Source organism: Xenopus laevis, chromosome 5L (assembly GCF_017654675.1).
Source record: "Xenopus laevis strain J_2021 chromosome 5L, Xenopus_laevis_v10.1, whole genome shotgun sequence".
Classification (NCBI taxonomy): domain Eukaryota; kingdom Metazoa; phylum Chordata; class Amphibia; order Anura; family Pipidae; genus Xenopus; species Xenopus laevis.
This window is the reverse complement of record NC_054379.1, coordinates 24,731,976-24,747,209: the sequence shown is the minus strand read 5'-3', so window position 1 is coordinate 24,747,209 and position 15,234 is coordinate 24,731,976. Positions and strand designations below refer to the sequence as shown.

Sequence of the window (15,234 nt, the reverse complement as noted above, 5' to 3'; positions counted from 1 at the left end):
ATCCCTGTATCCAAGGCCCGACCATAGTTCGGGGTCTGTGTATGGTAGATATGATGCTTCCCACCCCAGGCCTGGACTAGCAAACTGTGGGTTCTGGCAAATGCAAGAGGCGCTGCTGTATGTTGCCATAGACAGTTACTATTTATTGGGCTGGTGAGGGGCTGTTTGGGCCTAAGTATACCTGAAATGCTAGGGCCTATTTTGATTCTCTCAGTCCAGACATTTTCCCCCCTATTCCATACTAGGAAATCAAATACTAGCCTGACCCCTCTGACCTACCCTTAAGGATTCCATACTGAACAAGCAGATATTAGTCTACGACTGACAGCCTAACCCATCTCTGCTCCTTTGGTGCTCCATGCCAGACAAGCAAATACTAGGTTGGCACTGAGGGCCTGACCTTCCGGTAAGCCTGGGACTCAGACCAAGATGAGCAGAAACATAGTTATTTCTTATATGGGGCAGTGCCATGAGTGAGTCCTCTCTGCTTGTGCTCATACAAATACTGTATTTGCTAGTATAGATTGAAATGGTCTTATTATTTAGGAAACCACTGGGCCCCCCTCCATGCAGCTGCAATGTCTCCTTCTGTTATATTTACCCCATAACGGTCTCTCTCAGTAATCATATGTACTGGCCTCTCACCTTGCAGCATAAGTGCTGGCAGCACAGAGTTGGGTGACTTTCTTTTGGGTTTAAGGGGTTTACGCACACGGGACAGGTAGGCTGTGGGCTTTCTGGCTGCTGAGAGTCCCGCACTTGTAGTCCAGAGGAAATGAGAAGCAGTTCTGGTTCTTCTGTGTATTTCTGCAGCAGGAGATCCACATTCCACTTACAGTGAATGAGCAGATGCTGAGCTGTATCAGGGCTTATGCTTAGTGTCTGGGAAACTTGGGTCACCGTCTGGCACATCAGTGCCCATACTTCCTCCTGGCTTAAGGTGCGCCCCATAGGGAGGAGAACAGTCTCCAGAACCCCCTGCTCTGTCCCTGCACTGGAGCTACAAGAAAAAAAGACAAGTTTGGATTGGTGGTAAGGATATCAGTGTCTGGTGGTGCCCACAAAAGCAGGCAACATATCATTATTGTTTCTAAACCTCTTTCTCAGGGAACCTAAATATCTGTTTAGAAACGTGCACCTTGTTTTAATTCCTATTTTCCTGTTGTACATTTCAGATTAAAAGGAAACATGGAGATCCACCCTAAACCACATAGGAGCCCACAGGTTAAGAACCACCGATTCATATGATAAGACCATACATTCACTGAATGAAACACTACATCTTGAAAGGAGAAATACAACTGATCAAGAAAAAAGTCAGGAGATACTAGTCAAGCTTTTGTCATTTTGTCCGGCACCCATCCAGACAGAACAGCAGAGGGAGCTCCTGTTACAGATTCACGATACTGACAATGAACAACTGCTAATATAATGAAATTGAAAGAAGAAAAAAAATGGCTGTGTGTTATATGGGTTGGGTGGGTATGTGTTCCTTGTAAATTCTACATGAGTCAAAATGGCAACAGCTTTAAAATATTGCCCCCTTGTGGTGAAATGAGGACACTGTCATTCTGTTCTGCAATGGCACATACTTAGGCTGCTGCCTCTAATGCCCCTGGAGACGGTACTTCATTACAGCCTTTATACCTGTGCTGATGTAGCCATACACACCTTGGAGCGGAGAGAATGCTGCTATGACCTGGTCTCTTTCTGCCCGGGCTTTGAAAGCTGATATGGGCTTTTCCTTTATGTGGGGTGGATGGGTCCTTAGAGAGATACTCCAGTATATGGGGCCTGTCCTCACTTCGCCGCACGTAGCCTTGGCTGATTAGGTGCATGATACAAGACAGGACGTCAGTGTGGCTACATCCAAAGCTCAGGAACTTGAGGTTTCGGCCAGACTCCATTTTCTGACAGGCTTCAATCACCTGGGAAGGGAGAAAAGATGGCTAAGTCTCTAGAACAGGCTTGTCCAATTCCATGAGCAGTGAGCACATTATTGGCCGCAGAACATATATCAGTGATACGACTGAATAATGTCAGACAAAGAAGTCTATGAATCTTGTGAGCAGGTCAGAGGGCATAAAAAATCCCTGGGAGGCCCACATATGGCTTGCGACCCTCCAGTTGGACAGCCCTGCTATAGAATGTTTTGCTGCCTCACACAAAGCCCACTGAGAAGTTCTGGTGCCTGACACAAAGCCCACTGGGTAGTTCTGGTGCCACAATGACACAATGGTCAGTTGCCCAGTGGTATCTCCTATTGACTCATCCCACAGTGAATTAGAAGTGTGACAGAATATTTGGGAATGAGATTAGTTACAATTCTGAAAAAGAAGAATTGCCCTGGGATATCTCACCCTGAACACCAGGTTATCAATGTGCAGCTCCTTCTCCTCCTTCATTATCTGGGTAATCTGGCAAAAGATAACGTTCCTCTTCCTCTCTAGTGTCCTCCCCTCATCTTCCTCCACGTTCAGGTAGGTCTGTCTGGGAAGTAAGCGCTGGACCTTTCCTGCCAATCGTTCACTCCTTGTCTCCCCGTTCACACGCAGACATCCTGTTATAAAAGAAATAGAGGCAGACCATGAGAGAGTGAGTATGTGCAGGCTTGATGCCAGCGTGAGCAGACCAACATGCAATACAATTGTCAAACACTCACCTTCCTCTTGGTTGTAGGTCAGAATGGCACCCTTAGCAGTGAGTGGAGAGAGTGCGTGACCTATAAGGACCCGGGACAGGCCAGTAGCCTCAATTATGGACTCATATGAAACTTCCTGAAAGAACGGATTACAGGCTTGTGATGAGAGAGTACCGAGAGCAGCAATACTGTTCATTCACTGTCCATCCTGTGCAGCAGAGCTGTAGGGTTCTGTACTGCCCACACAAGCTGCAGGGTTCTGGGACTTGAATGGCACAGATATAAACATACACTCCCTTGTCATTGACTGGATTCTGGGATAGGGGGACAAATATTTCATATTTTTAATGACATGTAATTCCATCTCACCTCACGCTGGTTAAACAGCAGCAAGACAAACATCTGCAGAGTTGAAACTTGGAGGGTCAAACTTCCATATTGCACCTCAGCATTCCCCAACCATGTCCATTGCAACCTGCGGCTCAGAGAAAGATCGGATCCCTGCAGAGACTGGCCTGTAATAATACATAGATACAGGATGGAACATAATATTAAGGGGCAGATCAATATACAGGGGTAAAACTAGGATGGAGAATGCCCCTCTCTGATACTGGATCTCAGACAGAATAGATAAGGGACAGATCATTATACAGGAGTAGAACTGAGAGGAAGAATGCCCCTCAGTGATATTGGGCCTCAGGTTAGCTCTTTTAAGTCAATGATATATGATATGTGAGCGACTTATCTCCTCCAAATGATTTACTACCAGTGGACATATGTGTAGCTTTGTTTCCTCTTGTGGCAAAAATGTGTGTTTTAGCGGAAAAAAATCTCAGTAATGTATATGGCAGGGTATTTTCTGGCATTTTGTAGCCGCAACAAAACACTGAGTAAAAAATAGCATTGTGTATCACTGTCCTAATGGGCACATTATGTATGGATATGTAAATAGAGAGGGGATGGGGGGGGGGATCGAGCTGGTAAATATTGGTAAATATTTACCAAATGATCATTCAATGGTCACCCCTCTAACTCTAGATGTGGATAAATAATACCATTTGAAGGAAACAAACAAAATAGTAGGCATACCCATGTACTTACTTTTTGTATAAAAGTCCTTGAAACAGTTCAGTGGCTGGCTGAGTGATTCTGTGAAATATTTGGTAGGATCCTCCATGTAGCAAAGAGAAGGTATTGCCCAGCACCGTGGGGACAAGACTGCAATGTGCACTACTGGCTCCTCCCCCAAATGGTGGCTAGCTATAGACTCCTCCTCCTCCTCCATGACCTGCAATGGGACAGTTAGCGCCAGTGACTAACAGATATAAGTAGAAGAGAACTCCCACCTGTATGCACAGGTACAAATATAAGGTAAGGGACTGCGCTGTATGTATAATTATAATTATACCCCCTTGACAGCCCATTACATGTTCACCAAACTTCTCCTGATACCTCCCCACTGCCCTGTGGTCCAATTCACCTCCTCCTCCTCATCAGACAGCAGGCTGGTGTCCATTTCTTGCAGGCTAAACAGATGCTGCTCTCTCTGTAGATCACCGGCTTCCTGCAGATTCTTCAGCATCTGTTGGGGAAATCTGTTTGGGAAGCAAATCCCGATGTGATCCACCACAGAGCTCTCCAACCACGAGGGGCCCAATGAGAGGAGGCGATCGGCAAGGTAATGCCTGTAATATAAAGCAGCAGTTGGGACACATGCAGCAATGCAGAGGGGTGGATGCAGGTAATTCTGTCTGGGGGAAAGGGATACTCACCTGTAAAAGTGTTCAAAGGAATTAGCCAGTTCCAGGTCAGAAATAAAAAGCACAAACTCTAGGAACTGTTGCAACTGACTAAGCGACTGCAGGTTATAATAATCCGTACGGATCTCCTGCATCCTGCAATCGATGTAGCGAGCAAATTGCTCGGTTATCTGCAAGAAACCCAGAGCCACCATCATGAAGAGCAAAGGATTCTCTGATATACAGCCAATAGGATCCAGTGGCAGGACCTACACACATGGCCCCAGACTTACATGCAGTGCGGTTAAGAAGGAGAGCTGCAGGAGCCCCTCACAGAATCCTTGGCGGAGAGACAGAAGAAAAAGGGTCTGCTGCCCGAACAGCTCCTCCATGGCCTGTCTGAGCTCCAGGTACAGAGAGCAGAACCGAGGAACCAGATCCGTGTTGTTCCATGACACCTCCAGGAACCTCTGGACCTGAGAAATGCCAAAAATAGAGGCTGGATGAGACTCAGGCACCCTGATACCCCAATGTTTTTCCACATGGCCCCCCCCCCGTGCCCCAGCATCTACACAGTTATCTTACCTGCTTCTGTACTACCCCTTGCCAGCATTCAGCTATCCCCGTCATGGTGCTCAGGAGAGAAATATTGCCCCTTGATGGTGAAGAGGCGGAATCTGGACTTTTCTCATCTGAAATGACAGCTCTGCATTAGACTCAAAATAAAGTTACTAACATCTGGCCTATACATTCTCAGGAACTACCACAAATGCCCCGAGAAGCTCCACCCACTCCACCAAATCAGCATCGGAGCAGGTCAAAGGGGGCAGCATCGCAAGTGCATTGAGCGCAATAGCGCTGTCTGCACCAGCGGAGCCGAATGAAAGCCGGAAATTCGGCTCTTTAAGATACAAGAGGCGACTTTTTGCCGCCTCTTGTAACTGGTCGCTTTTTGTCGCCTGAGGCAAGGTTCTCACCTTGCCTCGTGGCAGGAGCAGCCTTGGGCATCGACACCAGGGAAAACCCAACCTGTTTTACCCTTGTACCAAATTCAAATGTAAAGCGAGTTAGGGAGCAATGCAAGTGCCAAATGAAGGCTGTGATTTGCTAATCTGATTGACCCTATGTGGACTGGCAGCCTACAGGAGGCTCTATTTTGCAGCACACCTGTTTTTATGCAACCAAAACGTGTATCCAAACCAGGAATTCGAAAATAAGCACCTAATTTGAGGCCACCGAGAGGAACATCCATGTGGTTGGTGAGTAACATGTTGCTTACAAGCCACTGGTTGGGGATCACTGCTCTACACCATAAGCATCGCCTACTGAAGAAGCATCAACCACTGTATGGGAACCACCTAATAAAAAATCTCTATCCCACCGCACAAGCTCCTTCTTCTTTTAACAGGAGCACAAAACGCGAAAATCACCCCTGAGAAGGCTGAGAATCACCCCCTGTGTTACAATCTGCACCTTTTCTTTCCTGCACCCAGAACCATTGAGTTGGCTGGCACAAATCCGTTGCGGGTGCCTGCACCTGGGCCCACACAATGCTTCCAGGTGCAGGAAAGGTAAAGGGCAGATAGTAGCGTAGGGGCTGTGTTTACTGTTCAGGCTGAGTTCGGCCTAGGTGACTCTAGCCTTGAAGTATTTAAAGGGGCGGGATAACTTCTTGTGCCCAACATAAGTTAAATGAATACGGTGTGTGCTGAAAATATTTTTAAGCTAGTATTTTAAATAGGAAATATTTATTGCACTAAAAAAAGCATAAAGTAGCTCCTCCCTTCCTCCTGCTGATTTGATTGTGTGCAGATGAACCCTCAATTCAGATCTAGGAGATTTCAGTTTAGTGCCAGGAATATTTCCTAATTACAACACTAAAAAGTATGTTCAGTACTAACCCTATTTATTGCACTCATGTTGCACAAGATAGTATCTTGCCCCCAAAACCATCATTGTGACCGTCCAAGCCATGGGCCCAGGAAAACAAAAACTAAAGGGCATGAGAGGAGCTGCCTGTGGGGAAGGTCGTATATTTCAGTTGGACGGTGCTTGACACAGTCCCTTGCCCCCAAATTAAGCAAGAATGTATGACTATATGCATTCAGCCTGGGAGCTTCCATAAAAATTCATTACATGTGTACAGACTGCTGGCATGGCTTCAGCTCATTCCCTTCATTAGATACACAGCCCACAGGTATATACATAAGCCACAGGTATATACATAAGCCACACCTGTGTTCATCTTACTGGTTTTACTGGGGGGTTTCAGGGCCTCTGTGTCTGGGAGACTCATGTCCACATGGACCAGGAGGTGCGTCAGCCTACGCACACGGGAGTTGAAGACAGAGGAAAGAGACTTGAGGCGCTTAGAAAGCCGTACATTGTCCAGATACTTTGTGAGAAGCCAGTGCAGGGGGCTCATCCCTCCAGCATCTGAAATGGAAAAAGAGAGTTGGGGTCTTACATGGGGAAGTAAAAGAGGGGAGAAGCAGCCTTGAGTGGGGAAAGTATAAAATCTATGTGGGACCAATGCGAACAGGCCCAGATTTGTAACCAAAGGAGATTGATGAGCAGGAAGAGAATAAAAGGAAGAAAAGCAGCCCCTGCCCATCTCTGCACCAACATATTTAAGCCAGTAGAGAAATGCCCCATACCCCTCATGGTGTTAAAATGAAACCAGGCAGTTACCAAATATGTGTTTTATGTGTATATTATGTTGTGTATGTTGTGCTGCTCGAGTGCCCAGTGGTTTCCTGTTACCTGGCATTAAGTGTTTGGATTCTGTTCATCTGAACACTGAGGATACACAGAATCTCATACAAAATTCTGGATAGGTAGAACCTAAACTCTCATCAATTCATGTACCTGGGGTAGTTACACTCTGCACCAGGGGGGCAATTAATGCCTCCCAACATGTCCGACCCAAAGCCTGTGCCGCCTCATCATCTGGAAGGAAGCGATCAGCAAACTCCTGTTCGTGCGTCAGTGTGCGGTTCAGCCTGCAACAATACAGGTATAGTAGTTATACACGGTTACTCCTATTCCCACATCTTTGTTTCAGAGCTGCTGACCTGGCATTCCATTATCTACAAGCTTACGTTACGGCCCTGAATATTCAGAAGCATTTTTTAGAGGAGCAAGAGGAAATGGCACTTTTTTACTCCCAGTATCATGAATTCCAGGTGTGTAGGTGTGGATGCAAATGAGAGCAGGAAAACCTGCTGCAAAAGGTGCCTTTATTCAAAACACGACATTTTTTGAGCTCTTGCTCTTTATCAAGTGTATGTTCGCCCAACAGTGTACAACAAGTTAAATACAATAAGTCCCTCCCACCATTCTTCTAATTGGTTACACCAGCCACTGCTGTGAGGATTTGCAGCCTGACTGGCTCGAGTAACACAAGTCCATAACAGTCCCATGCGATGAATATTTAATCCAAATCTTCATTTGTTGCCATAATCTGCTGACCAAAAAAGAAGATCAAATAGCACAACCACCAACCCTAACAACATCTTTATCACTGTGTTTTTCTTTCTTTGTGTGCAAGCTGTAAACATCAATAAAAGCTATTTACAAATTAAACATCTGCACTGCCACTTTTGGCCTACAGGAGTCAACATAAAACGACACATTGTATACATCTTTGAACTGGTGTTACATTATTCAAAAAGTAGCAAAGTTGCTGCCAAATTTAAATGTAACAGGTTACTTAGATTAGTCCCAATTTAAATGTAACAATAAGTGTTACTTAAACTATCTAACCATAAAGGTGAATTAATGCACCTTCAAATTCAACGTAGCGATTATCTGTTAGGGGAAGGAGAGCAAGATTAGTATGGATTACTACAAAAACACGCCATACTCCATTGGTCATTCAAGCCTAACGGTTCTAAAGCACTGAGTTTTTGTATCCACAAGGCTTCTTTTTGTAAAACTGACCTCTTATCTCCTCCTCTTGGTAGCTCCTGGACAACCTCCAAAACTAGCCACTTCAACTGCGACATATTATGTCTATTTTGGTTAAAATGGCGTGAGACGGGGGTATCAGTATATGTATTAGGCTTGTAGTTCTTTATATCACCTCTGAGTTCTTTTATTCTATTCATCGTTTTGCCTACATAGACCTTTCCGCATGGGCATCTAAGCATATACACTACTCCAACAGTGTTGCATGTAGCATAATGTTTAAGTTGGATACTATTCCCTTTTGTGGGGTGTTGTACAACTTCCCTTCTGATAATGGGTGAGCAGCAGACACAACTAAGACACGGAAAGGTGCCTATACTTGGTTTGCTTCTAAATATTTTCTCCATCCTTTTTGGTGCCCGAGCCTCCGCTGGGCAAAGTATGTCTCGTAGTGTAGAGCCCCTTTTATAGCTGAAGAGTGGTAGTTGTAAACAGATTTTACCCAACTATATGATAGGCATGGCCTGGAGGATGACTTATCCTTTTGGAAGGCTATCCGTGGTTCTGGGTCCTGAAGGATAGAGAACAAGGTTTAGCATCTTTATGGAGGAATTGGTATTGGGCTAATTTTAAAACCTTGAGATAGGGGAGGGATAAGGAAATTAAGTGGAAGGAGAACATCTCTGCATTTATTTAATGAAACAGGTAGAGATATCAACCTATTGTTCAAGATGTCACCTAGTCTACTGAGGAAGCCATAAGGCCAACCACCAGTCCCCATGAGTCTCAGGCTGCTAGGTAACGAGTTTCCACAGAGGGCTTGTGAGGAAAGAGTGAATAGTTGTTAGTTTGGGGCTAGTAATGATAGTAATGATATTACAAAAATATTGACAGGAGCAACAGTACTTGATGGACATGTGTCTTTTTTCAAAATAACTTACTATGTTACTGCCAGGACATTTAATGGGAACAAGTTTATAAACTGTTACAATTTTAGCCAACCAGAAATCAAAGCGTTGCTTGATCTACAAGTCAGAGGGGCCTTTAATGAATATAAACACTATACCAAAGGTTGCAAAACAGCAATCAGGAAGGCTATAATAGAAAATGAGGAACTGGCTGCAGCAGTGTAAGATTAACCCCAAAATGTCTTTAAATACATACAGTAAGTAGTAAACAGATGTGGTAGGAGAGTGTGGCAATAAATTAGTTATAGCAATACAGAAAAGGCAAAGGTGCTGAATAATTTTTTCTTCAGTGTATAAAATTGAGGACTCAGTTTCTGATAGGTGCCCAGATGGCTCAGCTCTAGCAATTCAGTGGTTGATGCAGAATACACTACATAAAGGGTTACTCAAAATGAATGTGAACAAGGCACCAGGGTCAGATGGAATACACCCTTGAGTACTGAGAGTGCTTAGTTCAGTTTTAGCGAGGCCTCTATTTCTGATTTTCTCAAACTCACTTAATCTGATATGGTATAGATGATTAATATATTAAAAAGGCATTGCAATCTCAGCCTGGCAATTATAGGCCAGTCTAACATCTGTGGGGGCAAGTTATTGGAAGGATTGTTAAGGGATCACATTCAAAATTATATTCTGGAGAATAGCATTACTGGAAGGAATCAGCATGGCTTTATAAAGATAGGTCATGTCAGACAAACTTGATTACTTGGAGTAAGGTTCTTAGTGGGGTCCCGCAGGGTTGCGTATTGGGTCCACATTCATTAATGACTTAGGGGAGGCCCTGATGGAATGAACTTCCTTGGGATAGGATAGCACTCCAATGTACATGTACAGAGTAACAAAATGGATGCACAAGATGTCAGCATATTCCCTTTCCTTTACCTTCGGAAGAGCTGCAATAGATTCTCCCTCTTCTCCCGAATCTCCTGCCCCCAGCTGTGAGCTCTGCTTGTGTAAAAGAGAAATGTTCGGCGGCAGAGCTGCTCCTTAAACACTGGCCAGAAGGTTGGTTTTGGCCCTAAGATTTCAAGGCCCCGCACACGGGTGTCAATTCCACCCTGAGAAAAAGAAAATGAGAGAAGAATTCTGAAACTGTCTCTAACCAGCAGCATACTGACCAACCACCTAACTAACCAACAGCCTTCCGTCTCACTAACTAAAGCTGCCCATAGACGCAAAGATTCCGATTGTACGAGTCCTCGATTTGTATGATTTTTGGGCCGTGTATGGAGAGTCCCGACATTTTTCGTTCCATGGAGATCGGTCATTTGGATGATCGTCAAGGTTAAAAGATTTCTGTCGGCTGCCGATAATATCTCTGCATGTGTTGCCAATCTGACGATTTTCAGTGGGAGACTGTCAACAGTTTTGTCGGACATAAACTTTCGTACGATTGCTGTCAGGGGCAGAACATCGACTGATCTGTTTTTTTACTACTTTATTTAAACTGAAGGTTAGAGGCAGGTTGGGAGATGGGGAAGTCCGATCGTTCGAGGATTTGAACGATCGGATCTTTGCGTCTATGGCCAGCTTAAAAGACAAATTTGAAGCCTACTAACATGCCCACTAACCTTAATACCGTCAGTCTATTAACTCCCCCACTATCTAATAGCTGTCCAGCCCCCTGATTCACAAAACGTTCAACCCACAATACTGACCAACCCTCCCATTGTCTAATTTGTACTTGGCTGGCCAATAATCTTACAATTTAACCCAGCCATGGCCTGCCCACTAACACAACAACTATGTAAGATACACACTACAGGTCTACTGACTCACTAATTATCTAACCCATACATGACCAGTCCACTATCTGACCCAAATGCTGTTTGTCAATAACCAGCCACATGCTGCCTGTCCACTAGCCATCGCACAAAATGTCCACTCCCTGTCATGCACACATACTGCCTACCCACCCTAGTGGTACTGAACCACTAAGCCACACATTCTGTTGGCCACTGAAATGACCTGCTGGCAGCGCTTGATCTTGATCTGGATGACGGGCCAGAAGCGAGTGACATTCTCAAGCAGTAGGACACGGCCAGCTGTGCTGGAAATGTTCACCTGGTAGGAGGAAATGCATGAACACAGTTATGTACCAATCATTGTGAAGGAAGTGGGGGTTTGCCTATGCTCGATTCCTATTACTACCGAGACACAGTTGGTGTCTAGAAACCTTTATTTTCTCTATGTACATAAATTGATAGGTGTGTCTTCACCAAAGTGGGATGGCCAAAGGCACAAGGACCCCCATAAAGAACCAAATGGAGGGTAGAATGGGGAAAGGGTGAAATGTAACGCCAGCTTTGAACCCAGAACCAAGGGGTGGGATTTTCCATTCCAGGACCCATAGGAGCACAAATGGAAAACACTAGTGTGAAAGGAGCCCAAGGTTTAGAGCTTTGGCAGCTTCTGCCGTGGCACTTGCATGAAAGTTTTGTATTTGTATGATATCTGTAATAGTGTGTGTGTGTGTACTCACGGCATTCAGCTCTGTATTGATGCAGGATGCATTCTCCCCTCCCATAACTACCAGGCGAGCTGGCATGTAACTGGAATCTTCACTGGCCACAATCATGAACAGCTGTCTGCAGGAGATATATATATACAGATCTCTCAAAGAAGTAATATACGCAAAGGCTTAAAGTTTGTCCATAAACTCCCTGTTTAGGGATGCACCGAATCCAGGGTTTGGGATTCCTCATTTTTCAGCAGGATTCGGCTGAATACAAATGCCTGGCTGAACCGAGTCTGAATCCAAAAAAATTATGTGACTTTTCATCACACAAAACATGAAAATCAGATTTTTTTAACAGACTGCTGTGAGCCCAGTTATCTTTCTACCAATTTACATATGCAAATTAGGGTTCCACAGACTCTTAGGCAGACTCTTCCACAAAGAATTCAGCCGAATCGTGAAATAGTGGATTTGGTGCATCGCTAGTTGTGTTAGTATAAAATTGGACTCTTACAGACCCACACATTTCTCACCTGACGACCACTCCACGGTGCATGAAGATGTTCATATAGTGGGATCCAGTACTCCCATTGGATTCCCAGTAAGATTTGGGGTTCCCATCAGTCAGCTTGTTAGCTCGATGAGGGTTAGAGGAGACCTCAATTTTCTCCCAACATTTGTCCTCCTTCACTTCCACACTAGAGCCTGAGGCAAGAGAGGTCTGAAGGTCATTACTGGTATATAAGAGCTTGGAAACATCATTAGGATCATAAAGCGCAACAAACTAGTTATTTAGGCAAGCGCTCATCACGAGCAGAACCTCATACAGAGCTACTAACTGCACATCTTTAGTCTTATAACTAGGAGACATTGGTAGGTATGGACTGCAGTTATGGGAGCAGGTACTTACTTTAAGTAAAAAGATCCTATAGGGGTTCTGTTGGCAAAACTAAAGGTTATTAATGGATAGACACACCATTGACTTTCTTTACTTCTTTCTGAACAACCTTGCTTTTTTAGTAGGAGTACTAGTTGAGGATCAGGGCAATTTATAACACAGTAGCCTAGAGGAGGGGTGATTATTTCGCTATAGAGTGGAACATTTAGCAAAGCAAACAAAACCACATAGTATTCACAATACAGCAATGAGCAAAGTAAGTGGGATCACTCAACCCCTTTAATATTGCTTCCAGGGGCCTTAAAGCAGGTGATCATGTTTGAAGTCTTGGCTTGGAGGCAAGCAATGACAAGTTTATTACCTTGTGCAGGCTGGCAGACCACAATCACAGCACTTATTTGGCAACTTTTAAAACGCTTATGTAGCTTCCCAACACTTCTCATAGTGTAACAGAGCCCTATAAGAACCTGTGTAACAAATTAAATGGAAGTAAAAATCAGGGGGGGGGGGCTCACTCACCTTGGCACAGGTTTCTCAGAAACACATCAAAGAAAGGGATATTGATTGGCTGCTGGTTGCGTCTGTGCTCTTCAATCTGCCCCAGAACCATCTGCCAGCAGGAAAGATCATTAGAGACTCACACTGTTGGGCATTTCATGTAGACACAATATAAGGGAAAGCACACTGGGTGTGTACTCAAGGCTGTGCTACAGTATTGTTCAGCCCTACTGCTTCTCGCTTGTAAATACCCAGCAGGCTTCCCACTTCTTACCTGGATACAACTGTGTGCCCTCCCACTTCTCATCTGGATAAACCAGCAGCCCTCCCACTACTCACCTTGATACACCCAGTAGCAATCCCACTTCTCACATGAATACACCCAGCAGCCCTCCCACTTCTCACCTGGATACACCCTGCAAGGATGCTGGTTGCCATCTTCTGGTAGAGGCTGGCAAATTTCTCGCAGTCGGCCAGTAGGTCTTTCAGCTCATTTGCCTGCAGGAGGGCAGAGCTCTGCTTCTCCAGCACTTTGCTGAGAATATCCTTGGCACCGAGGCGGCACATCACTACGGCATAGTCTTTATTTGTGGAGGCCAAACGGTTGAGGAAAGTGACCACTTCCTGCAGAACCTGATCCAAGGGAAAGAACAGATATAGGGAGAATATGGAAGGAAGCCAAAGGCACTTCCATTAGTCTCCCAGTGTAGGGGCTGCCTGTTCACTAAGGGATGATGGACAGTTCAGTTAAATGACTGCCATGTATCCCTGGGAGATCTGTGGCTCACATGCAGCTTGTGTGCATTTGCAGTGGTGCTATTTGTATTGCTCCTTTATATATGCATATTAGTAGTGGCTCCAAATGAAATGAAGGCAGTCTTGCTTCCTTGCTTTTCTATATGTACTGTATCTTCCCTGGGTATCATGTAGTATTGTGTGTGTCTTTCAGTATAACAATGGGTCATGGCATGTTATCTTCTCATAATATAGCACTGCTGCCTTCTCCACCCATTTTACCTCCTGCACACTGCTACCCTCCCACCCTCAACTAACCTCCTGTGTCTGCTATTCCACCCACCCATCTTACCTCCTGCACATTGCTGCCCCCCACCCCCGTCTTCCCTCCTTGTCCCCGCTATACACCCCCTCATTCCCTTCTGCCATCTTACCTCCTGGTCACTGCCAGAACTCCCGAGGGAAGTCAAACAGGGCTCAATGCTTTTGTGCCAGGGAAGTCCATCCTCCTGGTAGAAATCCAGGGCCTTATTCAGGATCCTAGCATCAACAACAAATTGAATCAATGGAGAGGAAAAGATAAATACAACAAGGAGTGCAATCTGCAGTTCCAAAAACATAACCGCTATATTATATTTTGGTTTCATTTCCTACGAAAGCATTGCAAGTTCAATGTTCCTGCCTTGGAAAAATCCTGGGAACAACTCAATACAGGTTTAAACATGCCTGCAACTGGCCCTTATCGCATATATATGGAACTAACCTGAAAACAGAGAGCTGCAGGCGTTTCTCTCCCCTTAATTGCTCCAGGCAGCTCAGGAGCTGTAGAAAGAAGTCTGAGTCTGTAAGAAGCTGAGGAACATGGCATCGCATAGAGGAAACGTTGTCACAAACACACCGTTCCAGGGCAGGTAGAAGCTCCTTGCACAACTGTGGGTCCTTTAGACTGCACAACAAGGCTGGTGAATCCATTTCCTGAACAGCAAGGGTCTGCACACGTTCTGAAAAGAACACACAGAGTGAGAGTCTCCACATTTACAGTAGGATCCCAAAAGTAGATCCTCGCAGTGTCATTTGCACTGGGGATCAAAGACACGCACAAGTGGTTGTGCAAAATACTGCTACTGTGCTGCCCTGAGCACTATCACCACAGAGCAGAGTGAAGTTCAACTGTAACACACAACTGCCTACTCTGCCAAATGCATCAATGTATTCTTCCCTTGACTGCTGGGACAATGTCGTTATCATTTATAGAAATCTCAAGACATTTATCTACTTGTGACTTTTACCACTTGATTTAACAAATGCCCACGTAATCAAGAAGCTGCTTAAAGGAGAAGAAACCGTTTTGCAAAAAACCCTGTACCCTCACCCCACGTAGACCCCCC

General features: G+C 44.9%; 1 protein-coding gene across 3 annotated transcripts in view; it reads right to left on the bottom strand.

Annotated features, from left to right (window-relative positions):
- The window catches only part of cul9.L (cullin 9 L homeolog), a 52,871-nt gene that overhangs the window by 11,791 nt on the left and 25,846 nt on the right, over positions 1-15,234 (bottom strand). Inside the window, exons 12-31 of one of the 3 annotated variants that reach the window (XM_018262766.2) lie at positions 14,610-14,847; positions 14,281-14,386; positions 13,517-13,744; positions 13,133-13,223; positions 12,249-12,420; positions 11,740-11,845; positions 11,226-11,321; positions 10,140-10,315; positions 7,249-7,382; positions 6,616-6,816; positions 4,966-5,072; positions 4,674-4,856; positions 4,414-4,571; positions 4,122-4,326; positions 3,743-3,929; positions 3,011-3,156; positions 2,663-2,777; positions 2,361-2,560; positions 1,672-1,928; positions 646-1,000 (exon numbers count right to left, since the gene is read on the bottom strand). In XM_018262766.2, the coding sequence (XP_018118255.1) occupies positions 646-1,000; positions 1,672-1,928; positions 2,361-2,560; positions 2,663-2,777; positions 3,011-3,156; positions 3,743-3,929; positions 4,122-4,326; positions 4,414-4,571; positions 4,674-4,856; positions 4,966-5,072; positions 6,616-6,816; positions 7,249-7,382; positions 10,140-10,315; positions 11,226-11,321; positions 11,740-11,845; positions 12,249-12,420; positions 13,133-13,223; positions 13,517-13,744; positions 14,281-14,386; positions 14,610-14,847 (3,461 nt within the window). Of the gene's footprint in view, positions 1-645; positions 1,001-1,671; positions 1,929-2,360; positions 2,561-2,662; positions 2,778-3,010; positions 3,157-3,742; positions 3,932-4,120; positions 4,327-4,413; positions 4,572-4,673; positions 4,857-4,965; positions 5,073-6,615; positions 6,817-7,248; positions 7,383-10,139; positions 10,316-11,225; positions 11,322-11,739; positions 11,846-12,248; positions 12,421-13,132; positions 13,224-13,516; positions 13,745-14,280; positions 14,387-14,609; positions 14,848-15,234 lie in introns of all 3 variants that reach the window. The other 2 variants (XM_018262767.2, XM_041562617.1) reach the window with 2 other exon arrangements.